This window comes from Wolffia australiana, chromosome 4 (genome assembly GCF_029677425.1).
Source record: "Wolffia australiana isolate 7733 chromosome 4, ASM2967742v1".
Lineage (NCBI taxonomy): Eukaryota > Viridiplantae > Streptophyta > Magnoliopsida > Alismatales > Araceae > Wolffia > Wolffia australiana.
This window is the reverse complement of record NC_135838.1, coordinates 7,321,520-7,347,917: the sequence shown is the minus strand read 5'-3', so window position 1 is coordinate 7,347,917 and position 26,398 is coordinate 7,321,520. Positions and strand designations below refer to the sequence as shown.

Below are 26,398 nucleotides of genomic sequence, written 5' to 3'. Positions count from 1 at the left end.
GAGAGAGAGAGAGAGAGAGAGAGAGAGAGAGAGAGAGAGAGAGAGAGAGAGAGAGAGAGAGAGAGAGAGAGAGAGAGAGAGAGAGAGAGAGAGAGAGAGAGAGAGAGGGACACGGAGAGAGAGAGAGATTCGGAGACCATTATTTCTACTACGGAAAATTACTTGCCAGACATCAATCGGATCAGACTTGCCATGTTAAATTTACCTCTCGTTTCACCCTCTCTGTCACACTACTCTCTCTCTCTCTCTCTGTCCCATCACTCGCCAGAGAACAATCGGATGAGAATTCCCAGACTAACTCTCCTACCACTCTCTCTATATTTCTCTGTTACGTCGCTTTTATACAAAAATTGTTGCTTTCTCGATAATGATTGAATAAATCTGATTTGACGGCACGCGTAAGCCTGTGGCTGTCACCAGACTCGACCAAAAGGGCCACAAACCCTAGGGGGAATCTTGCCTACAACCCTCGATTGGCCGCCCCAGAAGCTTGATCTCCCTTCATGGTGCTCTAGTTCGTCGCAGTTTCGACTTCAGAGCTCAGTCTTCAATCCCCAGAAGCCATGTGTGGGATCTTAGCCGTCCTCGGCTGCGCCGATCCCTCTCGTGCGAGGCGATCCCGCATCATCGAACTCTCCCGCAGGTTTGGGCCTCCCAATTAACATCTTTGTGTGTTCTTGGTAGTGTTCTTGTGGACAATGCGCGAGTTGAATTGCTGGGTGGTGGAATTGGGGGTTAAAGTTTTTTAATTTAAACAAGTTGGGTCTGACTGTGCGATCTTTTATGTCTTGGTGCTCTTGGTTTTGTTTTTTTTTTCTTCAAATGGGTAATGTGCCTGTTGAGTGGTTGGCTTCTGGAGTTGGAGTTTAAGTTCTTTAATTTAAACAAGTTGGGTCTGACTGTGCGATCTTTTATGTCTTGGTGCTCTTGGTTTTGGTTTTTTTTTTTCTTCAAATGGGTAATGTGCCTGTTGAGTGGTTGGCTTCTGGAGTTGGAGTTTAAGTTCTTTAATTTAAACAAGTTGGGTCTGACTGTGCGATCTTTTATTTCTTGGGGCTCGTGGTTTTTTTTTCTTCAAAATGGGTAATGTGCCGGTTGAACGGTTGGTTGCTGGAGTTAGGTTTTAAGTTATTTAATGTGAATAAGCTGGATCTGCTCGTGCAATCTTTTATGTCTTCCGAAATTGAAAAAACCATTTTTTTTTTAAAAACCAAGCTCTGGTGTTTTCCAAAATTGAAATTTTCGTTGTTCGATCACCCATTTCCTGCGGACTAATCGATGGTTTATAAATGGAATTGATAACATCAAATGAATCGAACAATGATGCCTTTTCCACAGAGTTCTCCTTTTCACCTTCGAGATTCTCCTCTCGAAAGAGCGTTCCTACGCCCATAATAACATCGGCAGCATGTTGGAGGCTTGATTTTTATAGAATATAAACAGTCAAAAGGAAAATTTCACCGTTTTCTTGAAATTATTTCCATCAAACGGGGCCCCCTTTCCCTCTTGCGTCGTACATTATCTTAAAGAATGGGCACTTTGAATCTACTCATTGATTTGGCCTCTATTCTCAGATTACCCATGTTGGTTTTGTGCTTCATTTTTCTTGATGCCAATCTCCGACTGCCATGGAGATGAATCTAAGTTTTTTGAGACATGCAAAATTGAAACAAAAAAAAAACAAAATTTCCTCTCCAGATTACGCCACAGAGGTCCTGACTGGAGTGGGATTCACTGCTTCGAGGACTGTTATCTCGCACACCAGCGATTAGCCATTATCGATCCAGCTTCGGGACATCAACCTCTTTACAACGAGGATAAAACTATCGTCGTTACGGTCAGCATCCACTTCATTTCTCGTATTTTTAAATATTGTTAGTTTTTAGAAGTCAGAGGAGAGAGAGAGAGATGGCTTACTGCTTTGAGAATAAAAAAATCAATGCTTTATAACCCTAGAACATTATTTTTTTTTGAATGAATCACTAGAACATTATGTAATTTACTTCACTCTATCTGCCTTAAATAGATCGATTGAGAGATGCTCTGGGACACAATTTTACAGAAAAGACCTTACAAAACACATGCTCTGGGACACTATGCCACGCCGTATTTTAATATTTCTGTACTATGTTTTATTTTCATGTGTATATCCTTGAAATTTGGCCTCCTTAACGTCTTGATGCTCCAGAATTCCATTGAGCAAGTTTATCCAATTCTGTGGGCTTCCGAAGAATGAATCACAAAACCAACATGCTTTAATTTCGAAAATTGCTTTAATTGGTTTTTCTTTAGGTTAACGGAGAGATCTACAACCATGAAGAGCTGAAGGCAAAGCTTACATCTCATAGCTTCACAACCGGCAGTGACTGTGAAGTCATTGCTCATCTCGTAAGTGTTTGAAACAAAAAATAATCTTCTTAATTCCAGCAGTTTCTTTCAAACCTGGATAATTATATAAAGATAGGACTTCTGGTCCAATATTTCTGATTTTTCGTTTTTTTGAGACAGTATGAGGAATATGGAGAAGATTTTGTGCACATGTTGGATGGAATGTTCTCCTTTGTTCTACTTGATACCCGTGACAAAAGTTTCATTGCTGCTCGTGATGCCATTGGCATTACTCCGTTGTACATGGGCTGGGGCTTAGATGGTGTGTATAAAGGATCATCAAGAAACTATTTTTTTTCCTAGAAAAAATGAAAACTTCTTATTCATCAAGTCTCATGAAAGTTTTATACTTTGGACAGGTTCAATTTGGTTTGCATCAGAAATGAAGGCCCTGAGCGATGATTGTGAAAGATTTGTATCTTTTCTTCCTGGACATATTTATTCTAGCAAAAATGGTAAACTATAATGCAAACACTGAATACTTTCTTTTTTTCCAAATTTCCGTTCATTTATGTTAATACATCTTGCGAGTTGGCTGTATTTTTTTCGTATGTTTTTCTATTAAGTTGGATTTTCAGAGATTGGAATTAATCCCAAAAAACAACAGGTGGTCTACGGAGGTGGTACAACCCTCCGTGGTACTCAGAGAGCGTACCCTCAACACCTTATAATGCTCTTCTTCTGAGAGAGGCGTTTGAAAAGGTTTATCCTATTTCCTGCTTTTGTTGAGATATTATGGATCCTAAAATATTTATCAATATTCATCTTCTATATTTGTACATTTGAAGCTATGCCAGATGAGGTGTGATTGGATCAAATGTCTTTCTCTAAGATGCAAAAAATTAAATATGAATCTTTCTTTACCATTTCAGGCTGTAATTAAGCGTCTTATGACGGATGTACCCTTTGGTGTGTTGTTATCTGGTGGTCTTGATTCATCCCTTGTTGCTGCTGTTGCAACACGCCACCTGGCTGGCACCAAAGCTGCTCAGCAGTGGGGTTCTCAGCTGCATACCTTCTGCATCGGTATTGAGGTAAATTTCTTTCAAATTTCACCAAGAACTCATCGTATTTTCAGTGATGACCCTTTGGGCAGATACATGCATTTTATTTTGGGTTGATAACTCTGTTTGTCTCGCTCATTCTGATTGTGGTCATCAGAACTAGGGTCTTTAATGTAATTTTTCCTTTGAGGGTTCCTATCCCTATAAAAGGCTTAAGGACCTTAATCATTGTTGAGTTTGCCTTTTATCTCTTTTCATTTTTTGCCTGTTCTATTCTCTCTTACTTCTCTCTCTCTCTCTCTCCCATTTCTGTATCTATCTCCTTCCCATACACAGTTTAACAGTTTATTTTCTGCTATAGTCATAGATCCATTGTTGTTTTTATAGGGAAACGCAATCTGTTGGGTGTAGGTAACTATATTCACTGACACTTATACCCCAGAAACCAATAGATGATTCTAGTCTGCAATCATTAAAAGAAAATACATTATTTTCTTGCATGGTAAAAAGTTACAAAGCTTTAAATCTAGCCACTATGACATGGTTCAAAATTTTTAGTATTTGTGCTATTTGTCTTTTAAAGTTGATGAATGGTTTCAAAAGTTCAAGGGTTTTTCATTCCACTCATTTATGCGCATGTTTTGGCTTTGGTGTTTAGGGTTCTCCAGACCTTAGGGCCGCAAGAGAGGTAGCCAATTACCTCGGGTCCCTTCACCAAGAATTTCATTTCACAGTACAGGCAAGCATTTGCTCAAGTGTTTTATTGCGTTTCTGGAAATTTACTTCTCTTGAAATTGGTCTTACTTATGTTGAAGACCTACATATTCATAATGAATTCTGAATTACTAAAAATATTATTACTTTTTCCAACTCTCATTTAATCAACCTCCTCAACAACATGAGTTTATTTGATTTTTCAATCAAAAAGTGAGTTTATTTTATTCAGGAGGGTATCGATGCACTCGAGGAAGTAATTTATCATATTGAAACATATGATGTCACAACCATCCGGGCGAGCACTCCCATGTTTCTGATGTCAAGGAAAATTAAGTCCCTGGGAGTGAAGATGGTTCTCTCAGGTGAGGGCTCTGATGAGATCTTTGGTGGATACTTATATTTCCACAAAGCCCCGAACAAGAAGGAATTTCACGAGGAAACATGCAGGAAGGTATTCAACAGCACATTTTATCTTTTTCATTTGAATCAGCGGAAAAATATTTTTTTCAGAGTCTCAAGTATATGGAGGGTGAAGAAAATCAAATAATCGACGACAAACCCATCATCATCTGCAGCTCGAGTGATGATGACAGTTTCTTCATCGCCATGGTCATACTGCTGCAGACAAGAGAATGAAATTTTTTTCATCATCTCTCCTCTCATATGAGTGAGGTTAACATATGGGCAATAAGGAGAGGCCATGAGGAGAGAAAATCGTCATCATCATCATCATCATCGTGACGAGGATGAATGGTGGGGATGACGATGACTCATTATTGTCCTCTTGTCATAATCATCATTGACCCGCAAACATAACTTGAGACACCATGATTCCTCCAATCTGTTTCTTTCAAGAATATGATTCTTCCAATCTCCGCTTTCATTGTTTTCTCAATGACTTACCAATCGGAAACATGCAATTTACGTGGATCTTTTTGATGTCCGTAGCCTTTAAGATCTTTACATTTTATCTCTTAATATATTTAATATCCTGTGATCATTCTTTTCAAGTCTCCAGAATTTATTTGTCAATTAACTGTGGTCACATTACACATGCTCGCTCTAAAAGCAAAAAATGTCCTATATTCAAGTTTCCTTTATCTTATGGTGGCAAAACAGTGATACAACATTTCATACTTCCAGTTTATAAATGCCGGAGGTCATTTATTAATTTATTTCAGATTAAAGCTCTTCATCTGTATGATTGCCTGAGGGCTAACAAAGCCACCTCCGCATGGGGACTAGAGGCTCGTGTCCCCTTTCTGGATAAAAGCTTCATTGACATTGCCATGGACATTGATCCAGAGTGGAAGATGGTGAGCATTATCCCTCTTTTTTATATTATTTCTTTCTATAAAGCATACGTGCTTTTTTTCAATTATTGCTTTATAAAATCAGGAATACTGATTAATTACTCTGAGAATAGATATTTAACCAAATAAAATATCCTTTTTCTGTTAAACGATCTCAGGTTAAGCCAGAACTTGGTCGGATTGAGAAATGGATTCTGCGGAATGCCTTTGATGATGATGAGAACCCTTTCCTCCCCAAGGTTTGACGGTGACGATGAATTCTATTTTTTGTTTTTGATGCGGAAAATATATTTTAGACTTTTACTATGAATTCACCACACTTCCTCTTGATGTCCTCTTCAGCATATCTTGTACAGGCAGAAAGAACAGTTCAGCGATGGAGTGGGGTACAGCTGGATCGATGGCTTGAAAGATCATGCAAATGAGCATGTAATATCTCAATATGTTTAAGTATTATGTGTTTTGAAATTATTTGGTTGGGAAATTATTTCAGATGCAGAGATTTGAAGCTACTTTTATCATTAGAAAATAATTTCGCTTGGAGATATTTGAACTTATTGTATATTTCTCAGGTTTCAGACTCAATGCTGATGAATGCTAGCTTTGTCTACCCTGAGAACACTCCTACTACGAAAGAGGCTTATCACTACCGCACAATCTTTGAGAGATTCTTCCCCAAGGTATGAACTGCTTTGCATAAGTTCTTTATCTTTTCATTTTATCAAAATCACATGTTAATAAGGGTTACTAGAATCTTAAACATAAAATGATCATTTCTTTAATATCTCTGAAAAAGCATCCCTTTCATCGTTCTCTAGAGAAAACATATTTTTAATTGGGGAAAAGATGAAGGGGAAGATGTTGGGCATGATTTGTCTGATGGGTTCTCTGCTATCACTTGACTAAAATACCATTAATTTCCACTCATTTGTAAAAAAAAAATCCAAATTTTTCCATCTTATCTCCCTTTCTTTGGCTCTCCTCTCTCTTCTCTTTTTTGCATCCCAATCGCTCCTCTTGAGTTGAAGTTTCTTCCATAGGATGTACAACATCCCCGGTTTTATGGTTCTTCCACAATTTTCTCAAGTTCTTCATAGCTCTCTCTCCATTACAGAATGCTGCGAAATTAACAGTGCCTGGGGGTCCAAGTGTGGCCTGCAGCACAGCCAAAGCAGTTGAATGGGATGCCTCCTGGTCCAGCAACCTCGACCCATCTGGCCGAGCTGCCCTTGGGGTTCACGAGGATGCCTACGTGGCCCCTCCTAAAACTGCCACACAGCCCTCCTCTGACGTCCAATCCAGCGCCACCGACAGTCTCATCAAGATCCAACCAGGTCTCGCTGCCAGCACCACTGTAATTTGATCTCACCATTCCAAGACCCACCAAAAAAGTAATAATTTCCTCTGAAATATCTAATTATTGCCTTTTGAAGCTCTGTAGAATAGGCAAAGAACATGAACAGTCTTTTTTTGGGGTTCCTTTGGTAATTGCTTATTATCATTGGAGTATCCTTGTTGCTTCTTAATAAAGTTCTCTGGGGTAGGTGAAGAACATGTGCACTCTTTTTTTTTGGGATCTTGGTTGTTGCTGTATCATTGGTTCTCAATGGGATAAAATAACGAGATCTTATCCCTGTCATTGCTTATTATTGTTGAAATATCATTGTTCCTTCCTCGTTCAAAATACTCTGCAACAGGTGAATAACAAGAATATAAGTGAAATAGTAAAGTTAAAAGGATCTTATCCCTGTCATTGCTTATTATTATCAAAATGTCAATATTCCTTCCTCCAAAATTCGATCGAGTAAGTGAAGAACAACATAAGGGAAATAGGTGAATAACACTCCTTTATCCATCATTCGCCACTCCACAAGGTCGTATAAACCTGGCATGCATCCGGGCTTTTGGGACTCTTTCACAGAATTCCAACAATTTCTCCCAATCCTCAGAAGCCCAGAAGGAATGCACTTGATGCTCTCACATTGATAGCATGATTTGAAATTCAAATTTTTTCAGAGAATAGTACTCTTACATATTGAAGCAAGTGAATGATTTGAAGTTTAATTTATTTCACAGAATAACACTCATATCTATTGAGCTCGTAATGGAACCTCACAATTCAAAAGTCTCAACGGAACGGAGTTGATGCTCCCACATCTGTAGCATGATTTGGAATTCAAGCCATTTCACAGAGTTACACTTGTATAAATAGAAGCAAGGGAATGCTTTGAAGTTCAACTTATTTCACAGAATAACACACATATATTGAGCTCATAATGGTACATTGCAACTCAAAAGTCGTTCGGGAATGGAGCATACACACATATATGCTGCTGCAGTCATAGAATGATTTGAGATTTAAGTTCTTTCATAGAGTGGCTGAAGGAGTTTGTTCTTGTGTCATTGTAAACATTTGCAGAGTCAAAAAAAATCAATGAAACTTTGATGACAGCTGTTTTTAGATGTTCACTGGCATCACATATACAAGTGCTCATTGAACTGTGCAATACGGTAACCCATAACATTGCTTTCCGACTTGAGTTACCTTAGCCCCAGCCATGCTATTCCATGATATATTTTGGATTATTGAAATAGCAGTGTGTTATTTTATTACTATTGAAAGCAGGGTTGAGGGAGGTTCTGGTTTTAATCAGGACAAAGAAAGTTTGTTTTCAACTCGATTAGGGTGGGGGGAGAGCAAAGTGACAGCTTTGCATTCTAATAAGGTGCGTTGGGGTTAATGATGCACTCGATTTAGGGGTGTTAATTATTGTTGTTGTGAATCGATTTCATACAACAAAATTTATATTAACTCGCTTAGTACAGGGATAAAGTAAGGGTCAAACCCCAGGGAGCCTAGTTATGAGATTAGATTATTTCTAAATGATGAGAGAGTGAGAGATACCTATACTGCTAATAAAGCAGTTTAAGATGGTGATAGGGATAAAATGTATTATGAGATGATGGTAGAGACTATGGAATACATTTTAATATCTAATTAAGTATAGGAATAAGGAGTGAAGATTATTTTTGAGTGAGTTTAATGGGAGACCAAACCCTTAGAGAGAAAACATGAGGAGAGAAGATAGAATCAAGTGTTATGAGTGTGTATAAAAATGCAATGATTAAATCTACTACAACTAGAAGTCAAGCACATCTACACTAACCATGGCGGGTTTACAAATAATGAAAAACGCCCAAACCTACACACAAACCCCATGGTGATGCCCGTCCTAGATGTGTGATGCGAGGCCTATGCTGACAATGACTCCCCCCTTAAATCTGCTTCCAAATCACTCCTTAGAATCAAACAATGCTAGGAGTGGGCTTTGAACCTCTCTGGATACTTCTGGTAGTCTGCTGCTAATGGGAGAACAAAAGGCGACAACGAGAGAGAAAATGTAAGTTTTATAGATCTATTTACGATTAGAGGGGCATTTTTGCCATTAGACTTTTTGTGAAAATAATTTAAACTTACAACCAAGATCAAACTGTACCAATTGAAAGGGAATGATGTAGGGAAGCTTACATAAAATATCAGCCCAATCCAATTAAAGGATCAAAAGTTATTAGGCTTTTAATTTGTACGTTTGTAGGATGCTTGATTAGTGGATCTAATATCCACTGATGATTGGACACGTGTCGTGCTCTGATTGGGTGTGAGTCCCAATTTTAAACTAGGTAGCTGGGTTCAATGTGGGACGTCTGATTGCGATTGATAACACCATAAATTCTGTCTTTATTTCAAGCAATTAGCACAATTTTATGCATTTAAAGAGTTTAAAATGGGGTTGTTAACATATATTTACATGTAATTAATTTTTACAAGTGAATTCTGATTTTTCCCTAATTTTATGTTAATTTATGAATTTTATGGAGTTTATAAATTTTATGGAGTTGAATAATTATTCTTAAATGAAAATGGCAGTTTTTAAAAAATAATTTTAATCTTAATGACAATGTGGATGAATTACTAAATTTTCTAGGATTTTATTGGATTTTTTGGGGATTTATTCGGGGAAGAAATGAATTTTAAAGAGGAAAAGGATCTATTTATAAGGAGAATATGAGTTTTAAAGTAATTTCTAAACTTTGAGGGGTTTTTCTTAACATTTTGTTGCAATTATGCCCCTAAAAAACAGCTCTCGGCCGTGACGACAGGCGTAAAGATACAATTAAAATAAGCACAGGGTTCAATTGCAATTTATTAGGATTTTTTAATGATTTCAAGAAAACAATTGAAGGAGGGAGAATGCGAAAGGGCATATACGCAAACACTTTTGGGTGGCATCCAGTGGCAAATAGATGTTTTAGAAAATACTTAAATGCAAAACAACAAAAGGGTTTTCGGGTGACCTACGTGGCCGAATCTCGGCCATCAGATGAGAATCTGATGGCGTTGAGTATGCCAACGGATAGTAAGTTCACCGCCTGCGCGGCGCATATAATGCACGCGCATGGGAAGTGATGTGGCATATTCCTACTGGCAAGCGTTGTGCAAAACATAGCTAAATGTGTTTTAAATGTACAACCCTCGTTTTTTGATATTTTTTTCTTTATTTTTATTCTCGCTAGGGGGTACTTGGTGCTCAGAGAATCAACCCGAAAAATAGAGTTCAAATTTTTCCAGCCAATCCGCCATCGACACATCATGGCATGTGAAGAAAATAAATAAATATATCAATAAATTTCAATCCAATGGCTAAGATTGGTCGAAATTCATTTATTCATAACTTTTGATCCTGAAGTCCGATTGAGGTGATTTTTTATGGATTTTATCATCTTAACCTCCTCTTTCTATCTGTACGTTGGATCATTCAGATCAGGCTTATGTGGATAGATTAAAAATTAATTACTAAATGGGGTAAAACGGTAATTTTTACCGTGTAACTTAAGTAGAAAAGCCAAATTTCAAGAGGAGAAGTCCATTCTGGATGTGGCTCTATCACAGCTGCAAGAAAGAGAGGAGCTTCATCCTAGATCAACTCTATTAAGTGCTTTCTACTTCATTGTATTTGAATTTTAGTGCAATTTGGATGATTTGTTAGTGAATTTCTTCGTCGTTCTTGTCAATTTTGGTCTGAACTTCTAAATCGTTAGGCTTGAGCGAAATGTTCAAGCCCTTATTGGGATTGAGAGGAGAGATTGCGAGATTTACCTAGCTATTCCAAGTGCACCATAAAAAATTAAAAAAAGTTAAATTTCTAGGATAAAATAGATTTCCTTTATGATCTAATAGTTAGTGAACTTTGATACCAAATCCCCAAAACCAACTAAAACCAAATCAATTTTCCTTGTTAATCCCTCTGCTTGACTCCTTTGATCCTTTTAATTGGATAAAAGAATTCAATTTTGAGCTCCCTATTTCTTCTATTCTTTTCATCTCTTCTACCCCCTTTCTAAATTCATCATCTAATTAGAGTGGCTTCATCTTCATTGAAGATCAAATTAACTCTAATTAGGGTCAAATTATTCACTCCAATCACAATTGAATTATCTTACTAGCTTGACTTGGATGATACCTCTACTTATCACTATACATCATAAGTTAAGGTTTATAAATTTTATTGTATAAGATACAATTAACATCGACAAGGGATTATAAAATTGCAAAATTCACCCCTATTTTTTGGCTTTTTAGCGATGATTGTGATCGGATGGTGCATGATCATGACCTATAATGGGCAAGAGAGAAAAAGCCTTGAGCAATCGCAACTGTCCAATCGTGATCAGATGGTCTATCTCCTTGACGCATATCAGGGTTCACTAGAGAAAAAGCAACCATTGTGTTTGATCATGGTTGTTATATCATGATCAAATGGCTCTAAAGACTTGTGAAGCTTTATTTTTTTAAGATGTTGCATGGATTGGATTGTGACTGTTGGATCACAATCCAACAGTCATCTATGTGCACATGTCTGCCATCGATAAGTCAATATAATAGCCTCATCGGATCCAATCGACTGCCAGTCTATTGGATCCAACGGCTCAGATCAGCACAACCGTTAGCGCGCAGGTGATCACACCATGTGTCCACATGTTTTTTATCCCATGGTGGTGAGTTTTGGGAAGTTTTCATATATAAAATAAAGACCATAATATACCTTTCAAAATCACGCATATGATGCTCCTTACCACTCTCTTGCGCCCTATGTTCATGCTCCCCCAGTCCCCTATTTTCATTTTACTTGCTTACCAGACTTTTCTCCATCGTGGCTTGTAGGTACCTCTCTGACATGTTGAGCTGACGTGGCTTTGCCGCCACATGGAACTCCTTTTGACCAATGCACTGGATTCACAGGTGTCTTCATTGAGCCAACTTCAATGGCCTTCCTATCCCTCGCATCCAAATGCTCATAAAAATTGTGAGAAATAATCCATTTGACTTCAGATAAGTCAAATGAGGTTAGTTTCTCAAAATAACCCACAAAATGTATACAATGATGTGTGTAGAGATAAAAATAAATAATTAATATAAATTTGGCATTTTATGTTTAAGATAGAATACTTACATGATTTAATGATAAATTATTAACTTAAATATCATTTTAATGCATGTATGTAATGACAAATCCATGCTTATCAGTTAAAATGAACGAGGCATAAGTTGACGAGCATTTAGGAGCAAAGTAAACTTTATAGAATTATTTTAGAATGTAAGGAGCATGTTTATGAGTGTAGGTTATGAAGTATATGAAGTATATGAAGATGAAGATTCATGTTACGATGTAAATGTAGATGAATTTTACAAAATAAATGAAGATGAATGTTATGTCCTCAATGAAAGCGTGACACTACAAGGGGGAGCAGATGAGTCACAAATAAAATAATTGATAAGAAGTTAGTTCACAATATGCGAATGAAGAAAAATTCTCCCAGAAATGGTCGTTCCTGTTGGGTAATTTGCTTCTTATTTAGTCAAGATTGTTTAAGTGCTTGAATTGAAGTAGCACTTATAGAATATGAGGGTATTGTTTTCTTGTAGTTCTTCTGTTACTTCGGATAACTAAAGCTGTGAGTTTACGATGGAACAAGCCAACACGCCTCACTCTAATAGGAGTGGGACTTTGTTCTAGATCCCACCTGCTTGTAGAAATGAATGGATCAGACAGTTTTCTTTACGCTTCATCCCTTCTGCTCCTAAAGTTGTGCCCAGCAGTTTGCTTGTCGCTTCTTTGTACCACGCCGTGAGTTTTATCAAGAATCAAAGATGGATCAAACCCGTGTGGTATTCAACTATAATGGCAATCCCCTGACGAGTTCAAAGCTATGAAAGAAACTAATTCAAAGTTATTGATGGGAGATCCCTCAACATGATAATGGGAATTGACTAGATTAGCCACTCCTTTCACCTCACTGGTGGCTAAGTTAGATCGGATTCTCCCTCATCATCTAGATAAAGGATAGGTGGGATTAGCTTCTCTTATCTTCCCCTGGACCCAAGAAGATACTTCAATCCCAGTTGGCTTCTAGAAAATGTCTAAAGGCCATGTTCTTTATTTATAGCTATTACTTTTTCTGCCTTCATATTTTGGAATTCTCATGTGTGTCCTGCATGTGAACTGATATTACTTCTTTGTTTCTTACTATGATAAGTCCCGGTTGAGATCTTATCAGTATACTCCACAAATGGCTAATTATAGCTGAAGGGTCTTTGTGCTTCCCTGTTTAAAATATGGAGTAGGTAAAGAACACAAATAATCAATTTATTTTTTGGTTTCCTTTGATTTTGATTAATTCTTGGTAACAATGGATTTAGGGAGTACATATCCCTAGACATTCTTGATTTTTTTTAGGGTCATTGGTTCTTTTGGTGGAGTAGGTGAAGAACATGAACATTTTTTTGGGTTCCGTTGGTTTTCTTAATTAATGGCTATCAATGGTATTAGGGGTTAAATACCCGTCTCCTTGGAATTTTCTTCATTACTGACATCCTGTTTAGGGGTCCTGCAAAAATGAAATGATTAAAAGTGTTAAGGTAATACATTTTAAAGTGACAATTCCTTGAAAAAAATGGTTAAATATGGGGCTAAATAACCAAGGAGAAATGTATAAAACTTCATTTCAAGTGAAGAATTCCCCTACTATCAGATGCCATTAATTAGATGCTAAAATACTTTTCCTTCCCAACAACCATTTATGTCAAAATTCCCAGAATTCTCTTTCAAATATAAAACCTTTTTCTTCAAATCGTTCAACTTCAAATGTTAGCATGAAAAAATCTCTCAGGATTTTCGGTTCAGTTAATCAGAAATATCACAAAATAAGCATGTGTTAGGTAACTTGAGTTATCTACAAGAAATATTAGGCTACAGATAAATCATATTACTTAGAGCACGTTATATACTCCATAGGGTAAAGTTACTTCTACATGCAATTTCCAATGTTGGTATTTAAGTACAGCTCTCGTGGGTTTATTATTTTGGAATGTATATTACAACGTGAATGATCAGACTCAATCAATGATAAGTCATCCATCTGTTTCTAAAACAATCAAGCCTAGGCCACCAAAAGAAAGTCTACGTGTCAGATGAGAAAACTCTGCTTCAGTAGAAAAAGTAAGAAAAAATTGACCATCATCTTTCTTGCCTAGTCTCCAGCCATTTGGTAAATACAAATGACTATATTATTTGAAGATTAGTATTAACTATAACTTTACCGGACTGTTTGAAGTTATAGGTTGATGGAAAAGAAACTTTCAATGAAATATATTCCCCTTAACCCTCGATTATCTTATTCTGAATGTCCAATGAGAGGGGGGGAGATACCTTCATACAAACCTTTCCTCCAACTATAATGATAGACTTTTACAGATAGAACTTCATGGTGCCCTACAAAAACCCATAAAAACTTTTTTTAGATGAGCGTAATGGAACATATATTTTTCTTAATAAAATTTTTGGGTATCTTTCCCTTATATCATACTTCATGAGCACTTGAAATTTAGTCCGTCTTTACAAGAGAATATACCTGCTACTACAAAACCATATGTAATGGCTTTGTGTTAGAGTAGGAATGTATCCATGCACTGAGTATTTATGATAGAATTAGTTATATTTCTGTACTATTTGTGCCAATATCTTAAGTATTATTTTTTCTCATTTGTTTTGATCTAATTTTAATTCCAAATCAAAATTTTCATCCATATTACCCATTATTACTATTATGTTATAAAATCTTCTCCTTTACTTGCCAATTTTACCTTATTTCAATACATTTGATAGTGGACACTCACTCCCTTTGGAGATGACAATTAGTCATCGTACTAAATGGTTATTAGAGAGAAAAATCATTGTTAATGACTTAAGTTAAATGTATTTTCAAAGGTAACAACGTTTCATAAAATATATTCCCTCTCTTCATTTATTCTTTACCTCCTCTCTCTCTTGTATCTCCTCTCCATCGCGTCTTGTCCCATTCTAATTCCACATTTCTTGCTTGCACTCTTGCGTACCTGCTAAAATTCATATCTCCATTCCCTTCACTTCCTCCAACTCTATTCTCCCGATTTCTCTATCATCATCTCTTCTCTCTCTCCCTCTCTATCTATCTTTCCCCTGTTTATATCCCCCCATTTGTCTTCTCTGCATCACCACCTCTCTTTAGTTCTATACCCCCCCTCACACTCTCTCTCTCTTCCCACATACTATGTCCCACTCTCACTAACTCCCTCTCTTCTTAAATATCTCACTCGCTTTATCTAATTCTTTCTCTCTCACTCTCATCATTACTCTCTTTTCTACTCTATATTTCTCTCTCACTCTCATTATTACTCTCTTTTCTGCTCTATATTTCTCCCACTCACTCTCACTGTCACTCTCTCTCCCTCTCATGTCCCCCCTCTATAGTCCTATGTCTTTCAATCTCCCTCATTTCCTCCCTCTAATAATATATATCTTATTATCCAAAACTCTATCTCTCTTCCTCTCAGTTCCTTCCCAACTCAAATTCTATCATTCTCCTTCTCTCTCCCTCCTTTATAATTTCTTATATCTTGCTCTTACTCCCTCCCCTTATAACTCTACATATTGTTGTTATATGCCTTGAGAAATACAACATGCTTACCACCAATAGACTTGACAAAGGACCATGTAAAATAATAAGTTTATGAAGATTATTGAGTGGTCAAGATGTAATTGTCTTGCCCCCATGTAATGATGCAACACGTCCAGCCGGGATCGGCGGCTCGCGTTGCAACACAGGGTGAGGATCGAACAACACGAATTAATTGATGAAGGAATGATGCAAACTCGTGAAAATAATGAGAAGCGCAATCCACAACCAAGTAAGACGAGGCCCTGGTAGTGATCCGTACGTGCCACGTATGATCTGACTCCCAATGACCCGATAGATCACGAAGAACACCGCCGGTGCGGGTATCCCTGATCGGACTGTCTAATTCCGGTGATAGGAGTGAGATGGATTGGGTGAGGTGGAACACTCCCGAATCCCACGGAACAGGTAGGTAAAAGATGATTAATCCTTGGCGGTGGAGCACACAAGAAAATATTGGAAGAAGTAACAATACTCAAAGGGGTGTAGTTAAGTGACCTGCGAGGCCGAAGCCCCGTAGACCGCGGTGGACCGAAGCCGTGTGGTTGGCGGGAAATAGATCGTGGCGACGGCAAGTGGGTATCAAACTGAGACGTGAGGCTGAATGGAGACGAGGTCGGCAGTGACCCGTAACGAGCGGCCACGGCGGGGCGGCGAGAGACGTACGGCGCGATGGCAGAGGAAGCAAGTGGGGTGGCAGCGACAGTGATGACCCGGAGGTGGAGACGGTGGCGAGCGGCACCTCGGGCCGCGGCGGCGGCGGCAGCGACGACGTGGCCTCGGCGGTGGCGGCACGGCGACACAGAGAGGGAGTCGGCAAGTGGTGCAGGAACAACGTGCAGCACGGCGGCAGCGACAGTATCGTGCGGCGCAGGCGGACGGCGCAATAGCGGCGGTGGCGAGTAGCACGACCGCGGAGGCAGCACGCGGCTGGGCGGCGGTGTCAGCAACTCGTCGGCATGACTTAGACCGTGGCAATGCAGGAAGGACAAAAATGCCCTTTCTACGGCGAGTAATTATCGGAAGTTGCCCTTTCTTAAATCCGGGTTGACTCAGTTCGGTTGACCGAGTCATGACTCGGTCGCACCACAGACCGGACCAGGTCGAGTCGGGCACCGAGTTGAGTCACTCGTGACTCAGCGTCCCTCCTCCCCGGCAAAGAAGACCGGCGGCGGCGCCCTGGCTGCCCTGGCGTCTTTCGAGTGGTGGTTGGCGCTCAGACGATCCGTCGGCGGTGGACCAGTGGCGGGCGGTGTTCCGGCGGCGTCGTAGGGCAAGCTGGGACGAGGGTGGCCGAGCCCTATGATGAGGGGCGTCGGTTCGTCGGGCGGTGAGTGTCGTGTGGTCAACGGCTGAAGACGGCGTCGGTCTAGGTGGGCACATGAGCACGTGTCGCTGGCGTATTGGCAGCAGGCGCCTGGGCGGCGCTTGATGGGCAGCGGCAATGGGCGCTGGAACTGGCGGTCGCAGCGACGGAGGAAGTGACGTCTCCCCCTTGAGAGGCTGAAGGAGAACGGCGGTGGCGTCGAGGCGGTGGCGCAATCCGGCGTTGGCTGTTCGGTCGGCAGAACGACGGCGACGGCTAGCGGCGAGGCAGCGACGGCTCCTTCTCCTCTTCACTCTAGAAACCCAGCTCTCCTCCTGGAGGAGTCTTGTCTCCTTGCGACCTGCTAACGAAACTCAAGGCATCCGTTCCCAAGAACAAGCATCAAACAACAAAATTCATTCTCGTTCTCCTCTAGGGCATCCCTTCTCCTTTTATAGGGGGAGAGTGAAAAACCCTAGGGATCGGCTTGTAATAGGGAGAAAACCCCTAATCGAGCCGTAAAAAAAATGTGGTTCGAAATACGACGGAGGGGCCAAAACAAGGAAGCCCTCCTAGAAACACGATAAGGAAAATCCAAGAAAATGCAAAGGAAATGGGACAAAAGAACTTCCTCCTCAAGCTGTATACTTGAACTCTGGATCCTTCGCGTTGGCTCGAGCTACGCGACGTGGCTGCTCGCGTGTCGCAACGGGCCGATCTTGTACTTCGGCTTGCGGATGGTCCCCCATCATATAATAGGAGACAACTCAAGGAAGAGGATGTGATGAAGTCCTAGGCCAAGTTAATGGAACATTAAAGAACAGTTCTCTTATGATGTTTGAATGCATTATTACTAACTCAGATGACAGATTAGGGTTTGACAAGAAGAACAAAGCAGATGAGAGACTATATGTAGATGATAACTGATGACACATAGGTTCCATGATAGTGATGGATAAGCTGAATTTAAATTTAATTAACTAGGTTGATTACTATCATTGTCTGTAATCAATTTATATAATAGTATTTATAATGAACCCTCTATATTAAGATGTAAATGATGAGTAGAGGGGTCGCCCACAGGGAAGCATAGTTCAAGGATTTAATTCGAGATAATTAAAATGGAGTTTTGATAGGTTTAATCTGGATTGGATATGATATTCAGGGCAGATCAGGTATCCAAGATTAAATAGGGATGATCCCTATTAATCTCCTTTCTAAATAAAAGAGTAGATCTTTAGAGATCATAAGGGAAATAATTGAGAAGACAGAGGTATGAGAGATGAGAGAATATGAAGATAATATAGGTCCTGATTTCATTCAACCTGGTCCTCAAAAGAAGATCCAGAATCCGAAGTGCTTTCAAATAATAATGGTTATTTAATATAGGGTTAAAAGATTATTTAACTTAGGGTTTTCAAATAATAATGGTCAGTGAAGAATGTCAAAATTTAGAGGGAGGTCAGGGAAAGCTAACCAATCTAATTTTTAGGGCATTTTAATGCGTGATAATAAATCTGATCATTAGCTAAACTCCTTAAATCAAGACAAGGGCTAGTACATTTCTTCCTTGCAAAGGTGATTTAGGAGAACACAAATCAAGATCAATGAAGATGGGAACTAGAAATTAAACAAAATACCAGGATAAAAGTTAATCCAAGGAGAGCTCCCCTCTAACTATAGACTGTGGTTAAGCAACCAAGAATAAAAAAGAGGGAGAACATTAAGATTTTATACCTAGGGAAAAGGGGTGAGACAATCCCACTTTTGCCCCTAAGTTTTCCCTAATTTTCTTTAATTTTGGGGATCTTCTTGTCAACCCATCAGACAGATGGAAAGAGGATTAAATGAAGAACTAACCCTCAAAATTTGAGCTCAATCTGATGGGTGGATTTTCAGATATCAAGGTAAGAAAATGGAGTAATTTGAGGTGCTCTATCCTTTTGGCCTTCTCCCTCTCTACAAAATTTTCACAAAACCTCATGCACTTTTGCAAAATTTTATTGGATGCCACACTAGAAATATTTGGATACATGCCCCTCTGATCTTATTTCACCTAGAAAATTTCAAAAACCCCGTTGTTCTTCCAATACAAGTTAAAATGCCAAAAACTTAAATAAAATAGGAGGTTTATGCTTGCAAAAACTACCCAGAGCAGTTTTAGAGCCCTTTCCATCATGTTGTAAACTAAATAATTTCTAGAAAAATCTAGAAAATCTAGAAAAAATAGTAAAAATAGTAAAAATCAAGGAAATTCAGAAAATTATACCAAATACTAGTTTGTTTATTTTTTGGTATGATAACATGAATTTATAGTCATTTATTGGAAATAAAGATGCAATATGTATGAAATTAATATTTTAAATTTCATGCTATCAGTGATTAGACTCCTTTGAATTTTCTAGAGCACTAGATATAGCTTGTTAACCCACGTGCTATAAACTCAACTATCAACTAGGTTAAATCAATCATTTATTGATTAATAAATATTTGATATATATATAATTAATAAAATTTATAAATAAATATTCTTAGGAAATTAGAGTTATTTTTTAGCTTGATACATGGGCCTAGAAGGTCACACACAAATGGTCTTTTGCACAATGAGAGATATTATAGAGTTTAAAAGTTTTTATAAAAAAATCCTACCAAGTATAAATAGGAAAGGCCCTAAACCAAATTCATCCATGTTAGAGTGTGCCAGGTGCCTAACTTTCTTCTCTCATCTCCCTTTGGCTCCTCTTACTCCTGATGATATCAAAACAACATAAATATGACAATGGATCAATATTCTAAAGGAAGGAGGAGATTCAAGTGGGGATTGTGTGGATATGCCTATAACCTTGACACAAGAAGATCTCAATATGTCTCACTTGAGGGACTAATAAATTACAGATCTGATTTGTGTAAGGTGATTTTATCTTCAGGGATTCAAGGTCCATCATTGCGACTCTCTTTTATATCTTCCATTGTGCAAATCCTCAATTTTTTACCTCAATTATGGTTACATTTAAGATGGACAAGAATGGGGAGCGAGACGTGATCGTGACATTGGCAGGGTAGGTGGCATAAATGTGAGTGGATGTGGTGACATATATAGAGAGAATGAGGCAGAACGATGGTAGAAATGAGAGACGTAGTGATATGTGTTTGTTTGAGTAAGAAGTAAAGAGGTGTGTGACGAGATCGCCACAGTGTAGCGTGCACAATAAACAAAGGTTAAGGTGAGGATGGATAAGGAAGATGAGGGGGGCATATGCATATAGATGAGTGATAGATGAAGGATGGGATGATGATTCGTGAAGATGAATGCACTAACTAAGTGTGTTGGAGACGATTCAATGTAAGGAAAAAGACTAACCTTAGATCCCTATATTCTGTCGAGATCATGACATCTTCTTGCTGATGGATATTATGTGGCCATCAAGCCAATCACACTATCATGTTTATATAAGTCCATTGAATAAAATATAATTTTCATTATTATTCTAGTGTGATGATTATAATAAAGTCCATGAATACATGCAATGACCTAGTGAATTATGATGAGATCATAACAGTAATCACTAGTCTTTTAACATGTATTCTAGATATTCTTATTTGATGGATCGTTGAGATGGACATCAAATTATCCAAATAGAATATCACTAACTAATCCTACTTATACAATATGTATGGCTGATCCTATGGCTATTAGTATGGCGACACTAAGGAAGTAATGGACGCTCTTTACAAAAAGAGTTCATTCAATTGATCTGTATGAATCCCTAAATGATAGTATACCTAAACGTCAATCAGGTTGATTCATGTCGCTGTTGTATAAGTGATCCACTGACCTAAGACACCATGAACATGTTGTGAGTGAAAAACTATATTTTGACGACTTATGAGCCTCTAATCATGGGATTCAAATAAGTCATAGCTCGAATGGAGTATGAAGTTCACGGAGATGATTGAGTGGTCAAGACGTATCATCTGCCTTCGGTATTAAAGGAGACTGACTTATGGAAGATGATGAAGAAAATTTCTTGCCAGGGTAGTGAGGATAATGGAGAAGGTATTCTCCAATGATCCCCGTTACACATCAGTATTAATCGAATGACAGATTAGGGTTTGACAATAAGACAAACCCTAAGTTGTTTGAGAGTCTCACGCGGATGATGGATTATACTTATACAATAACCGATGGCGGTAAAGGTTCCATAAGAGATTTCAAAAACTACTCTGTATCTTCTAGAGCACGAGGTGTAGCTTGGCACCCCAAGGTAGGGAAGGTCCGTTCGTGCGACCAAATGTACGGTTGTGCGATCGTGCAGTGTGGTGCAAATTTTGCACACCGCACCACACAGTGCACACAGGTCTGTGCGGTGTGATTTTGTGCAAATGTGAGAATCTTTTGGAGGCCCCCCCATGTCCTATGTCTCCTATCAGTTTCTGCGATCAAATTCATGTTTGTTGTGGTCAGGTTGTGCATCAAGCATCCAGATTTGTTGGGGGGGAATGAGAAGTTGGACGTGCCATAGGACATGGGCTATTCGATTCCACCATAATGGTCGACATTCGATGGCCGAGGCATGAGAATGTCTCATAGAAATCACTGCTCTTCCAGGCAAGAACAAGATCCCCCAATCTGTTCCTCTGATCCCTACATCTTCAGAATTTATAATTCTGACTTGTGAATTATGCATTGGGATTTATGAATTATGAATTGTAGATTTAAATTGAGCGAATGTTCATTGTATTTATGCTGCATTCTCTTGCGCCAAAGGTGGGTATCTTGGGCCCATCCGTGGACGATCTTCGCACCGTGCTCCTCTCCCGATTTTTTGCCAGGATGGACATTTGCAAGCCTGCGAGCTCAAGTTGGATGACCACCACGAGCTTCAAGTTAGAGGTCCTTCCACTTGTTCTTTAAGGAACTAGAAGAATCAGGATTTGTCAAACTTCTTTTGGGTTTTTCTTTCTTTCTTCTGCTTCTTCTTCACGATTCTTCTTGTTCTTCTAGCTTCTTGTCCATCTTAATCTTCTTGTTCATCTTCTAGTTCTAGAATAAGAATCTAGAAGAACTGGGAAGAAGCAGATGAGAATCAAGGAACTAGAAGAATAGAGATTTTTCTTAAAATATTTTGGGTTTTTCTTTCTGTCTTTTGCTTCTTATTCACGATTCTTCTAGCTTATTCTCCTTCTTAATCTCCTTCTTCTTCTATTAATAGCAACTAGAAGAATATCAAAGAAGAAGAAGAGAAATAAGGAACTGGATGAATCGAGATTCTTTCAACTTATTCTAGATTCTACTTCTCTGGCTTTTGCTTCTTCTTTCCGATTCTTTTTCTTCTTATGGCTCCGTCTCTTTCTTAATCTTTTTCTTCATCCAGAATAAGTATATACAATAATAGGGAAGAAGAAGAAAATTATGGAACTAGATGAATGGAGTTTCTTCAAACTTATTTTGGATTTTTCTTCTGTCCTGCTTCTTCTTCCCGATTTTTCTCACTTCTTGTTCTTCTAGCATCTTCTTCTTCATGATCTTCTTTTCCTTGCAGGTTAAGCAGTCGTTCTATGAAATTCTCTGCAAATCAATCCCCTCTCGTCTGCTTAAAACTTATGATGGACTAACATAATTGTGGTGGAGGCACCTACAACAACATGGTCATCTTGAAGCAGGAATCGCAGTTCATCATCATCAGCGAGACGAGTTTTCTCCAAGGTGGATAATCGATCTAAGCTTGTGGGGAAAGTGGGTTTTCTATATCAATTGATTATTTCTGTTCTGTCCCACAGTTGGAATTTTATGTGAGGAAGAAATGATTTTTTAAATAGGAAAATAAAAATAAAGGATACATCTATAAGTAATATAAAAAATTCTCAAAATTGTGCAAACTTGTGCGATGTGCGGTGCAAATTTCTGAACGAATCTGCACCTCACATCGCACAGAGTTTCTTGTGCAGTCAAAAATTTGCACAGTTGGTGCGAATTCGCACCGCACCACACCGCAAGCCCTTCCTTACCCCACGTGCTAGAAACTTAACCTATCAATTGGGTTAATCGATTCTTAGTTAATTAATCTGTATGAAAATATAGTTAATTAATAAGGTTGGCCAATAATTGTTATTGGGCCACTAAAGTTATTAACTATAATGATACATGTGCCTATAGGGTCTCACACATAAGGTCATAAGGGCATTGGTGTATATATTTTACTTTGTAGGGTTTTGAGAAAAAACTTAAGAGAAATATAAATAGGGTAAGGGGCATTCATTTCAAGCACCCAGGCCAGCCAGATTTGAGTGCCCCCCTTTCTCCACTCTCTTCTCCACTCAACCAACAGTAGTGTCTTCATGGTGAGAATATTTTCAAGATTTTCAAAGAGGCCTGGCACGTGAACAGCTTCAGAATGATCTTAGAGCAACAAAGTCATGGAAGGAACAAGTTCCCCACAATGTACATTTGATGTATGTTTTCAAAGATTGATTATGAATTGATTAACACGCTTCCACATCCATGGAATCATGTTTTCCATGGATGAACCAAGGTACAGAACCCAACACTTGCTGTAGATCAATCTCTCAACTTCTCTATTGAACCTCTCCAAGCACTAAAGACACCAAGGAACAGTTGATGGACCTTCAAAACTTCATTTTCTTTCAATCAACCTCTATAAGAGGAAGTGAGCTTGAAGATATTTTTTACAAAGATCAGGGGCTCAATAAAAAAATCCAATCATATGGATGGATAGAGAATAAAAAGATGAAGATGCCTTTAAAATTTCAGCTCTATCCAAATATTGGATCGTCGGATATCAAGTCTCGAAGTTGGGTGATTTCTAGTAGTTCATTTTATTAAAATATTTCTCTAACCTCATCCTCATCAACGTCGTCATGTCATTTGGTTAAGGTTTTGTCTTGTCTGGGCATTAAATGCAATGATTGGCTGATATTCCTCCTCGTCATCTGAAATTGACGGATCTCGGCGTGCCACGTGGCACTCTGGAGAAAAAGACAGAATATACCATAATTGTAAATTAATTAATTTGGTTAGGGTTTTGTCATGGCTGATGTGGTGGCGTGTCTGCGTGTGCCTCATCAGCTGCCCCACTTGGCATATCCAATGACAATACCCCAAATAGGTGCCATGTGGGCATGTGGCGCCACGTGTCAAATGATGACTCAACAACGCCTGAATGTTTGACCATTCCAAGGAGAGAGAGAGAGAGGAAATTTTATTTTAATCTATTTTTTTGCCTCAGTCTATGCCAGCATTTATTGTGAAAAAATATGTTTTTCTGATTCATCCATAGAAGCATTTATTACTAGAAATGCATTTCGTGAGTCATTAAATGCAATTATGGCATCACAATTAGCGAGCGGCAAACTTGGTAACACAAAATTGTATATTCAAAAGAACTTCTAAAATCCAAATAAAATCCATATTTAATAAAATAAAGGTCCAAAAATACAAATAAATATATATTTGACTTAGAAAAGTCATATCTTTTTGAATTTAATGTTGAAAAATTCCATAAAAAATCATATTCTGACTCATAACATTATCTTCTTTCAGAATCTATTATCAGAAAAATCCCCAAAATAAATATAAATTCCAAAAATTCATAATATCATTATAAAAATAAAATTAATCATTTTAAGCTTGATTACATGTATATATAATTATTTTAATGCAAATAAACATGTAAATATGGTCATATTAAGCTACTAAAATGCATGTTATCACATAGAGAGTAAAAGGGGGAGGGTAGATTCTGTCAAAAGATGGGGTCTTTGAGGGGGGAAGATTCATTGAGAATCACATTATAAACCAAATTCCTTGTGATGGGTTATTAGACATACCAAACACTAGCACCTATGGTTAGGCTATTTAAGAGACTTCATGGTATCATGACAACATGTCTGGCTTTTGGAGATCTAATTTACACACGTACAACACTCGTCCATCACAATATAGGAAGTGTATAGATATCATACCTCATATAGAATAAAATAGTCAAACTATCTAACTTTGGTTGAGAATAAAATTACTTTTAAAATTTTTTTCCAATCCTTATAAATCTATATTTTTTTGAGAAATACAAACGTGTTTCTTATAAGTAGAAAATAAAATTTTATAAAATAAAAACTTAGAATCTTCCATTGGTATTTTTGTGAGCCCTCATTCATTTTATAATTTTAACTATTAGTTTTTTAGAGTTAGATTTGCTTTTTATTGTAAAGTGGTTCATACGTGGAAATTTTATTTGCAGTAGTGATCGATGTAAGTTGATTTTTTTAAAACTGTACTGATGGCGAGGACGCCAACACACCACCATCAGACGCATCGCCATGGTTAACCGAAGTCAACGTCTCCACCACGGATACGCCGTCACAGTCAACCGACGTCATCACTCTGCAACGGGCATGCCACAACCGTCTCCGCTACGCATGTCTCCACGCTCGCACGTCAACACTCTCGCTACAGACACACTGCAACCATCTCCGCTACGCACGTCTCCATGCACGCACGTTCCTTCGCGCATCATGACACGTCACCAACGGCAGATCAACAACTGCCCCTTGGCGTGACATGAAGCACGTCTCGTCTTTAATTTCTCGTCTTTAAGTTGTATTTTCTCTTTCCTCCAAGGCCTATATGTATAGGCCATTGTTTCAAGAAACAGTCAGGCAGTCATATTTCAAGAATTGAGTTTTGTTTAACTCTTCTTAGAGAACTGCCCAAGCCTCCCTATCTCTCCAGCCCTAGCACCGCCGCCGCCGTCGCTGCCGCCTCGCGTCGTCTCTCTCTCTCTCACTCTCCCTCTCTCTCTCTCTACCGCCCTCCCAGGACTGCCGCACGAGGCCGCCCAGGCCGCCCCTGCCAGGGCCGCCCAAGGCCGCCCCAACAGGGCAGCCCCAGGCCGCTCCTACCAGGGCTGCCCAAGGCCTGCCCTAGGCCACCCCAACAGGGCAGCCCCAGGCGTCCCAGGCCGCCCCTGCCAGGGCCGCCCAAGACCAACCCTAGGGCGCCCCAACAGGGCAGCCCCAGGCCGTCCCAGGCTGCCCCTGCCAGGGCCGCCCAAGACCAGCCCTAGGCTGCCCCAACAGGGCAGGCCGTCCCAGGCCGCCCTCGTCAGGGCCGCCTAAGGCCACCCCCAGGCCGCCTAGGCCTCCTTAACAGGGCAGCCCCAGGCCGCCCAGACCGCACTTGCCAGGATCACCCAGGGCCAACCCCAGGCCGCCCCAACAGGGCAGTCCTAGGCCTCCCCGGCCAGGGTCACCCAGGTCTACCCCCAGGCCATCCACTTGGGCTGCCCAAAGGCCGCCTAGGCCGCCCAGGCCGCCCCGCAAGAACCTCCCAGGATCGCCTCGGCGCATGCTTGTGCCACCGACGTCAGCCGTCGTCAACGGCGTCTGACGCTTCGAGCCGCGCGCGCTCCGCACGCTCTGGGTGCGCTGCATGCCCTCCGTGCTCTCCACGCGCTCTGTGCGCTCCGCGCACCCTACGCGCGCTTCGCGCGCGCGGGTATTCGCCTATGCCTGAGTCTGCGACCACGACATCAACTCACTACCAGGGCTGCTCAATTCTCGGAACGTCCAGATCTTCTCGTCCAGTGGGCCGGTCAACG

General features: G+C 39.5%; 1 protein-coding gene across 1 annotated transcript; it reads left to right on the top strand.

The window, feature by feature from the left end:
- Positions 1–382: 382 nt before the first annotated feature.
- On the top strand, positions 383–6,952 carry LOC144701775 (asparagine synthetase [glutamine-hydrolyzing] 2-like). Its single transcript, XM_078573532.1, has 14 exons — positions 383–643; positions 1,699–1,837; positions 2,293–2,388; positions 2,509–2,650; positions 2,748–2,843; positions 2,996–3,090; positions 3,261–3,422; positions 4,051–4,131; positions 4,339–4,560; positions 5,291–5,425; positions 5,581–5,661; positions 5,765–5,851; positions 5,995–6,102; positions 6,537–6,952. The coding sequence occupies exons 1-14, from the start codon at positions 564–566 to the stop codon at positions 6,783–6,785; spliced, it is 1,773 nt and encodes a 590-aa protein (XP_078429658.1). The 5' UTR covers positions 383–563; the 3' UTR covers positions 6,786–6,952.
- The last annotated feature ends 19,446 nt before the right edge of the window (positions 6,953–26,398 follow it).